The sequence below is a fragment of the Bremia lactucae genome, linkage group LG7 (assembly GCF_004359215.1).
Source record: "Bremia lactucae strain SF5 linkage group LG7, whole genome shotgun sequence".
Lineage (NCBI taxonomy): Eukaryota > Oomycota > Peronosporomycetes > Peronosporales > Peronosporaceae > Bremia > Bremia lactucae.
Genome location: NC_090616.1, coordinates 3,684,302 through 3,694,260, shown reverse-complemented (window position 1 = coordinate 3,694,260; position 9,959 = coordinate 3,684,302). Strand labels below are relative to the sequence as shown.

At 43.5% G+C, this 9,959-nt stretch overlaps 1 protein-coding gene across 1 annotated transcript; it reads right to left on the bottom strand.

Moving 5' to 3' along the window:
- Positions 1-754: 754 nt before the first annotated feature.
- On the bottom strand, positions 755-1,129 carry CCR75_008650 (uncharacterized protein; the record flags this gene model as incomplete). The annotated part of the gene is made up of 1 exon (XM_067966700.1): positions 755-1,129. One exon carries the CDS (start codon positions 1,127-1,129, stop codon positions 755-757), a length of 375 nt encoding a protein of 124 aa, XP_067814782.1.
- Positions 1,130-9,959: the final 8,830 nt, after the last annotated feature.

Sequence of the window (9,959 nt, the reverse complement as noted above, 5' to 3'; positions counted from 1 at the left end):
CTGTCAGAAGCGCAACGCCCCCTTATGACAAGCTCAAAACTTTAATTGGGCTTGAACACGTGAAATTCATTTTCTCCCAGGGACCAGAGGTCCTGCATGCAAGGCTTGAAGCCTTTATGTGATACGAAGCCTCCCTGATCGGTCAGGTACAGGACCATTAGCGGCACCTTTGCCAACCTGGTACATCTCTGTACCTGACTCAGAGCCGAGGGCTCGCCCTCTAACTGTAAATGTGAAAACATTTGAGGGAAAAGTGGGAGAAAATCTCCCTTTTTGGATTAAGCAGATGGAAATGTCCATTGATTCCGCCTCGTTCTTAACAAAACGGCAAAAGGTGGCTATGGCCATTTCCAAACTTGGAGGTAGAGCTATGAAGTGGGCACTATCGTGCAGCACGTCCATAAACGACGCTTTTCCCTCATGGGATTCGCTGAAACAGCAAGGACCAGCATGTTTGCACTCAATCCCTAGAGCTCAGGTCAGACACAATTTCACGCAGGTACGTTAGAATAAAATTGATTATATTCTTCTAAACTACAGATTAGGACCTGGCATGGAGCTACTAGAGAAAACTATACGATTTGGGGCAAATTCGAACATTTCAACACCACTTTTAATTCATCTCACCTCTAATTTCACGTCCTGTCTTGCAGTTCTTCTGCTCGCAGTCTTTTCCTTTCATTGTATATTGTCCTCAAAACAGCTTTGGTCATTGGATCAATCTGGCGAAGGCTTGTGAGAATTTCTTTTGGTGCTACATCAGCTTGTAACATTTGGCGTGTCGACGTCTTTTGGTTTGGTTGCAAACCGCGAGCAGTGGGTGGCCACTTATGTCTTGGGAAGCTTCGTGATTGTGGTCACCATTTACAACGCGCAGAATCCATGTTCCGTTTGCCTGAAGCCGTCCTGAGAGGCGAAAGAGACAGCCTGTCAAACGCGTCGCAGTTTTTCGTTGCGGGGCATCGTTGACAAGATTTTTATATGAACCACCTCTATCGCACTTGAGAATCACTTTTGCTTTGTCAGAACGTAGCGTGGAGACTGCGTAATCTTCCGCATGTGTAAATTCCCGAACACTGCTGATCAGCTTAGTAGAACTAGGGTATACTTGAGAAGGAGAAGCTAGCATATTAGTATGAGAAAGAGTCTGACCTGAGCTTACGATAATAGGTATGTGTCTGGTGATGAATTATCTTTCGGGAGGTGGGGTGAATATGGCACAAATTTAGGGTGAGGTGAATACAATAATATTGATTTTAGGGTTATTTAAGGGTGGGGTGGGGTGAATATAACTAAAGGTGGAGTGAATATAACAATTACCTATTTATATTGTAACCTATGTTGATCTCGATACTTCCAAACTCAGAGAAGATTTGAAAATGTTTATCCTACAAAGATGTAGCGAAACCAAATCAGGCGACGCCATCAATAATAAAGGTATTAATTGGATGCGGCAGCCGCTTTAACATCAACAGACCGACGTTTTTCACATGGTGTACAATTACATAAATAATACTTCTTATAAGAGAAATAATTAAAATTATTTACTATGAGAGGAAATCAGTAAGAGAAAACACAACTAATTATCTTTATTATTTCGATGCAACTATTGCCACAGACGTTTTGACTATTGCCACAGACAAAACACCTCTGATTGTCTAAACGGTGTAAAGTAATATGGTCGATTGGGTGCAATTATTGGCTCTACGTAAGATATATTATAAATTTCGTGCTATTAAAACTGTTTTTTGCTAATATGTAACGGGTGTCCCGCTACATAAGTTTGTTTCCTACAAAAGGAATTATAAATATTATTTCCTGTGAGAAAAAAATAATAAAGAAGTGCAAAAAAAAATTCTATTAACTTTGACTAAAAAAAAAGTTTAAATATTACCAAATTTGATAATATTGATGCTCGATTGTTTGGTTGAATTAAGTCTAAATCAATCTCGCCAATCATTACAAGACACGATTGTGCGGCGTGCAAGGAGGCACCATACTTAGAAAGTAAAACTATTTAATTTATATATATATATTTAGTTTCCTACGAATCGATCTTCTATCTACTACTGAACTTATTATATTTATAACTTATTAAGTATGGCGCCTCATTGCGCACCGAAAAATTGTTTCTTAAGACTTTTGGCGGGGTTGATTTAGGCTTAAATCAACAAATTAATAGAGCTAATATGTTGAGGCATCGATATTACCAAATTTGGTAGTATTGGAACTATTTGAGTTATAATTAATAAAGATAATAATTTGTATTTTTCCTCTTGTAGAAAACTATATTTTTTACTCATCTTGTAGGAAATAGTACTTATGTAACGGGACACCCCGTTACATCCTCTAACCAAAAGCCACTATAGTGACTGAAGTAGGTGACAGGAAATACTATTATGTCTTCCCTGTAATTTTGCATTATTGGTGTTGATTAGAATTCCGATTTTATTTGCATTATTGATTTTGATCAAAACCAACATGGCGACAAATAAGTATGTGCCCGTGGCCCGTAAGGCCGCAAAGCTACAGCTGCATGGATCAGTGCAGCTGTTGGTAATGCCAATATTTCAGAAGACGTTAATGCGTTTACTGTGAGAATACGTCACCTCTCACTCTCATTGGAGGTGACTGGAATATGCTATGTGTTGATGACATTGCAGGTGACAATGACATGTCACCTGCTACACCAATTGTAGGTGACTGGTCCAAGTCACTGCATCGCCTGACTCAGGGCTACTCTAAAGGCCACCGGATCACCCTGGGCCGAGTCCGTTAAACCTTTGAGCTATAACGTGACAACCGAAGACGTGATGACGAGGTTGTTGCACTCGTCGGACCTCTTTGGTGGAGAGTCACCATCAGATGACTCCGAGGGCGATGACCGCGCTGGTGACGTTAGTATGCGTCATCTGGAACTAAGTGATCGTGAAGGAAAGAGTGCTGCTGGTGGTGCTAGTTTGTATCACCAGAAAATGAGTGAATTTAGAATCGCCCAAATGGCCAAGTTAACGCTAACGTTAACTTGAGCCAACAAGAGAAGGACCGCAATACGTTGCGTTTCGCTCCTAAAAACAGGCCTTGTTTGACCTCTAAGGGTAACCTGATTCGTTGGCCTGGTATGGCCAACGATCGATATCATACTCCGTTATTTGACTCATCCAGGCTTCACAAGCCTGATGAGGATGATACAAAATTCTTCATCGATGCCGTTTTCCGGCATCGGTTGTACTCTTGTAAGCGGGCAAAGGATGTCAAACCTTTGTTCCAAGTTTGAACAGCCATTGTACAAAATGTTCAAAAAATAGGCCGTGAGGTCTGGCTTGACAAGCTTAATGCTTTCCGTGAACGGTTCGAGAAACGGACCGTAGTCGGTGCACGCTATAAGCTGAATCGTTTGCCTAGAGAGGCAGGGATACCTTGCCTCCCGTGGGGGGTCTCATGTCCATGCTGTTTTAAGGGTGCATGTCATGCCCTAAGGAAGCATATTCCCAAGAGATTCTCATTAGTGGCAGCTCGTCTCTTACAAAATGCGACAAGGGATTGAGATCGTTCAAATCTTTTACGAGCACGGGAAGCGCTCGTTCTCTGATGGACCCTCTGTCGTGAATGATGGGTCTCGTCGTACTGCAGGACGAGACCCGGAACGTCCATCATCAGCTGGGATCGAGGTTTCCAATTATCATGCAAGGGTGGATACCCTCGCCAACGAACGTAATAACTCGTTCAAAACCCTTTACCTCTCGGTGGTTCGAGAGGCGTTCAACTAGAAAATGCATTCCAACACCTGGATCCGTCAATGGATTTGGAGGGGGAGGAAAGATCGGGTTCGCCTTGTTTGAAGAACCAGAACTAACATCGCGATTTGGATCACTCTTTACTATTTGAGGGAATAAATTGATCACGAGCGATCCCGTCGCCGCGACTTAGCGATGACGGTTGATAATGCTTCTCATGACCAGTTGAGAAGTTGTGCGCAAGTTGTGACTGATCAACTGGCGAACGGAAGGACGAATCAGTCCCTTCAAAACGAGCTGGTGATAGTTCATCAGAAAATCTTTTCTCGGAAGAAAGATGTGGATCGTCTGGTTCACGAGAAATAGACTCTGTCCTGAAACCAAAAGGCTTTGGCTCGGGCCATCACGCTTCAGCGGATGCCCTAGATCGTTCCAGTGCATTTCGGAATCGGAAGAAGCCTCGTACTAATGGTACGGGCGGAGACGCCCGTTGTAAAACGTAGGATGCGTACGCATTCTACGAGGCAGCTCGATCGTGTACGCATTGCCTTGGCGGTGCAATACACGAAACGGGCCGATGTAACTGGGCAGTATTTTTTTATTGCCCACATTCGTCAATACGTGTTTTGGCAGGTTTACCGTAGACAGTAGGACTAGGTCTTTTAGCATTAAATGAAAGTATATTTGCTCTATATTTTTGTCAGAGTTCCGTTTCTGTCGGCCCACCGCATCAGCGATGGAATTCTGTACGAAACAGACCACTGCTTCTCTAGCCAACAGGATATTCCCTGCTGACTCGGTTTTATTTTTGTTGTCAGTGCAACCGGCTCGCACTGCGAGGATATCTATTTCTTCCTTATTGAGAGTTTATTATTCTCATTAATAATATTGTTTTCGATGCTGAGTCTTTCAGCATCGTAGTAATAGCAGTATCGCTATTGCTGCGTTTGTCCATTTCAATGGTGATTGAATCAACATTGGTATTCTTTGCATTGACCCTATGGCCAGTGCGTGATGAGCAAGAGCTAGGTTGCTCTTTGCTCGAGCAAGCCTTTACCCCTCTTGAATAAGAGTCACTCTCAAATGCGGTGGGTATACGTGGGTGGCAAGAGCAATTCACGTAAAATGCTGTATGATATGTAGAAGCATGCACTTAATTGTTGATGGTAAATTCTACCATCGGCAAGAACTCGCTCAAACTTTTAAAAGAGTGGACATATCCGCAAAGTATCTCTTCGAGGATACGGTTGGCACGCTCCTTCTGACCATCTGATTCAGGATGGTCGGAAGTTTACATTTTCAACTGTGTTTCAAGTGATTTGAACACAGTTTGCTAAAATTCTAACGTGAATCTAGGGTCTTGATCTGAGACCACTTCGCGGGGTAACCCATAAAGTCGATTTCCTTGTCATGCATTGGATACTTGCGTTCAGCTGGTTGGAGCTGAGGCAATTGATTGCAGACGACGCGCTCTGCACCGTCCTTTGCCATATTGCATTAACGCACAGCCGAGCGCAAAATCGCTGGCGTCACATACCACATGGAATGGCCTGTATTGGTCAGCAATCGCCAGGATTGGCAATTGCATCAAGCTTTGCTTGATACCCTTAAAAGAACGCTGACAATCAGCATTCCATGACCACTTCTCACTTTTCTTCAACAAACAAGAAATATGTACTGTCATTTCGGCATAATTGCGGGAGTACTTATGTTAGTACACCGCTAAGCCGAAAAACTTATAGAGTCCCTTAACATTGAATTGCACAGGCCAGTCGGTGGCCGCCTTGGTCTTATCCGGATCAGGGCTTACACCGTGTTTAACCACAATGCACCTAAGAAGTGCGCTTGCAGCGAATATACACTTTTGAGATTTGCATACAACTTATGCTTACGCTTAAGTGTAAGAACCCTATCCAACGCATGCACTGTTCACTACCTTTATTTTGCCTAACGCACACAGAAGGTCGAAGAGCTATGTGGAAAGGTTGACTCCCTCATATGGCCCGCAGATGGCAAAGCATTTGTCGAACTTGTTCACGAGGCAATGGCCACTGCTTCATGACACAGTATTTCGAACCTGGTATCTGGTCGATTTCGTGTCGAGTGCCTTTATGCTTCGGCAACTCGCACGATACTGATTCAGGGAAGACATCCTTGAATTAAATCACATCTCTATATAAAGGATTTGACTTCAAAGACTCCCAAGATCGTGAGTGTAAAACGTTCCATCCGAGTCTTCCCACCGAGAACATTTTCGTCCATCGATGAACTGCTGAGAGCCCGTTCGTTCTCAGAAAATGATATTGTCGACCGAATATCGGCCACGTACCTGTCATCTGACAAGTACGCAGATCTTCTTGACTATTCTACTACGAAGATCACGCAAGAACCGTTTCGGTTTTAGCGTTGGCAATTGAGTTATCTCTGAAGTTAAATTCGGTAGCGCTCTGATCAAGTGTATAAGCGCTTACACTTGATCCGTTGTTTACTAAACATTTAATGTCTCAGATTATGTTGGAACTTTTTCCAAAGGTACCTCGGAACCTTTGACCACAGGTTTCTAAATACTTATTCCCGCAGATTCTTGGGGACTTATTCTCTCAAGTTGTATTTGAGGGGTAGCCCCCCCCCCAACTGCCTCTCGCTGTGGTTGCCCAACCACAGAGATATCATATGCGATTGACTCTCCAGTCGATTTAGAACTTTCGCGTTGTCTCTTAGAGACTGGCGTTGAATAATTCTTGGATGTTGCTTTCTGAGTAAGCATCCTTGTTTCGTACCACTCAACTTATTCGAGTGGTCGAACTTCAACGCTGCCTGTGCTTGTGCACAGCCTTCAATTTTCGAAATACACAGTGCGTTGTTTGTTTTACAAAAGGTCTTCTTCAGTCGTGCAAACGACCGACCCACAAGTGAAGCCATCGCACTCACTTGTAAGTCATCCTCACGCTCATGGACGCTCCAAGACGTTCATCAGATGACCGTCTGATGATCGTCTGATGACCGAGAGACAGGCATCGTCACGGCTTGATGCTGCCAATTTATGCATGGTTCGTTCTTTCTGAGCCATGGTCATTCAAGGATGACATAAAATTTGTCATCCAAATCAAGTGCGATAAAATCATCTTCGTACTGATTACTTTTTCACGTGTATTGGATACCAAGTACACGATTTTTTTGCTGTTACAGATGCACCTGTTGCTAGGCGCACGGTCCACCTCGTAAGAGGGATATCAAGCATAACGAACTTGAGCCTGCAATCTTCTAGCGGTTGGCGTCGAATAAAATTGTTCAACACCCTACAATCGACAACGGACTTTAGTGACAATTTATTTGCCTTTATAATTGTCAGGGTGATGAGGTTAAACTAATCTCCTGGGGCGGTTACACACAGATGTTGGCGTGTGAGGAGCAACTATCATCAAAAGACCTGCTAATTCTTTCGACGTTGCTAGATAAGTAGGACGCTCCGCACCTTCTAACCGCGGCCACTTTTTACGTTCCGCCTCGCCGTTGCAATTTCGCAACAGCGTCGGATCCGCGTCGTAGCGGGAGGTTGATTGTTTCGCTTAGTTTTTCGAGGTGCAGGGCGTGAGGCACTACACTCATTAGCATAGTGGCCCGTCTTCTGACAGCGATTGCAGTTTTGCAATCGCTTGTAACTTGAAGAACGAGGTTTTTCGCTCTCTGCATGCGATAGGTCCATGGGCTCTGGAACTCCGTTTTCTTGTCGTCTCGAAAGATGATAAGCTCCAAAGTGGACAAAAGTGTGTTCTAGACTAAAGTCCTCCTATCCCGCTACGAGATCGCTTGGTCTAGCGACTCTAGTTCAGCCGGATCAGGTGAGTCTCAACTGGTCCGTCTGCAAGACCTTTTATTAAACACAGTTACCTGTGTTTGGGTATCAATTGAATGACTCACGATACAATGACCAAGTATCGTATATGATGGGCATAAGCGCAAAGATCACGCTTGTCTGAATCAAATAAAGAAGCTCGTCTCGAGTCCTGAGTTCGGTTCGTGGCGGCTAAAATGTTTGTCTGAGCCGGGACCCAAAGGCTAATAAGTCGTGAAGCTTGAGCCCCAAAGATCAAAATTTGGCACGTCCGGCTAAGTTGGACATGCCAATTTTTATTTTCGTCACAACATGACTGATGCGGCGAGCTTCAATGGCGTCGTATATTCAACGAATCATCTTAAAAGGGAGTCGCTTTCGACTGTCTTAAACTTAGAGATATCGATCTTGGAACTTTCGGGTCGACGCGGAAGCATCGGCTCGCTAGCAGCATGTAAATTCTGCTGTCTGAACAGTTTTGACTGTTGAGCACACTATTCTCTTAACACATCTGCGTCTTGAGAGCCTTGCTGGCAAAGCAAGGCTAATTTTTCATGGGCCCCGTCGAGTTCATGTTGTATGATTCGGCTATAGCCGCATGTTGCTCGTATCTTTAAAGAGCGAAAAGTGGCGCTAACGGCTGGCCCGCCTCCGACCGAAATCAAGTGTTCGATCGCTCTCTATTCAAGGCCACTCAAATGTGTGAATTTTTCACGCTTTGCGTGATATCTTTCTTGGAAGTCCCTCCTTCTTCACCAAACATGTCTACGTTGGATGGACGTGTGTGAGCCGTTGAACGGACTACGAAGCGCTACCAGGTGAAACGGGGCACCTTCCGCTTGTATTGATAACAGTTCAAGCCATTATACACTGATTACAGTGAAGACTAGACTACTTCATGTGAACGGCGTGCAGCGGAAGATTCTGAGTAGCTAAGAGGTCTTTACTACTAAATGTAAATTCTAAGGCTCTAAAATAGGAGGAGAGAAAAACTGTATTAATCTATAAAGTTCATGCGTAACGATCTTCTATCTACTACTGACTTTATTCTATTAATAACTAGCTATGTACCACACCTCCTTGCGCGGCGCCTAATTATGTCTTGTAACGATTGGCAGGATTGATTTCAAGTGTAATAAACCAATCAATAAAACTGATGCATTATTGCGTCAATATTACCAAATTTAGTAATATTGGAACTAAAAATTAATAAAGGTAATATTTTTTACTCGTTCTTTTGTCCTCTCATATAAAATAATATTTAAATTTCTTTTAAAGGAAATAATATATGTACCGGGACATCCCGTTACAACTTACGTATACTGTAGCGGAGCTACCTCGCTCCTTAAGTCAGAGAATGACTAATGGACTGATAGAGTCTCTTAGCTTTATAGAACTGAAGAATTCAACAACTCACTGAGTCCTACAAGCTAGCAAATCTTAATAAATCCTAGCTCAAGGGATTCTGGGGTTCGAAGAACCAAGGGGCAACTAGTGCCCGAGAGGATAAGCCTTAGAAAGGCTTCTATCTCTCACAGATCAATGCGCAAGCCTTAAGCATCGGTTGGTGAGCCGTTGTTGTGATACATTTAATTTATCGTTAATGTACCACAGCAACGGTTCGCCAACCGATGTGTGCCCAATTACAGCTCTTTCATCAGACTGCTGACACCTAGTGACAACATTCGCTTTATTTTCTCTTTGAGGTTGGAATACAAGCAACTAAACGTTTGGTTGTGTTTTGAATTCCTTTGTCTAATGACAACAAAGCGTGGTTCACCGACCCTAAGCCCAACATCATTATGAACCCGCTCGATGAAGAGCAAGAGCGGGCAATCCTCATCGATGAATAAACTCGTCGTCGAGCTGCCGAGATAGAGAAAGCTCATAGTGAATATAGATTTACTCCGCTTAGTGCGGAAGAGCGTCTCAAAGAGATCGCGGGTGACCTCCGGTGACCCGACGAAAACGCTGCTCGCGACGCTTTTCATGAGCGATACCTTACGCCAAAGCTAATGGCGTGAGTTCAGTATCTGACGCGTTTACGTGATCAAGCCCGTGGGGCTTCTGTAACGGGGCACTACTGACTTGTACTGCTTCAGTACAAGTCCACTTTGCCCTGCCTCAGTGCGAGTGGTACCTCACGTCACTTCACGTACAGTAGTACGTGCAGAGGAAGACTCTCTTTAAAATACCTGCTTTAAAGAGGGTTAAAAGTAAACTGAATTTAATATAATTAAGTTGTTCTGTTTCTATCTATTTAAAGCTAATTTAATTATAAGCTAATACAAAACATGTAATAAAGTCTTATCTGTCTCTCCCTTTGCGCGCGTCCAGCGCTGACTGGACCGCGGAAAAAGTAGATATAATGGTCTATATCTACCAAT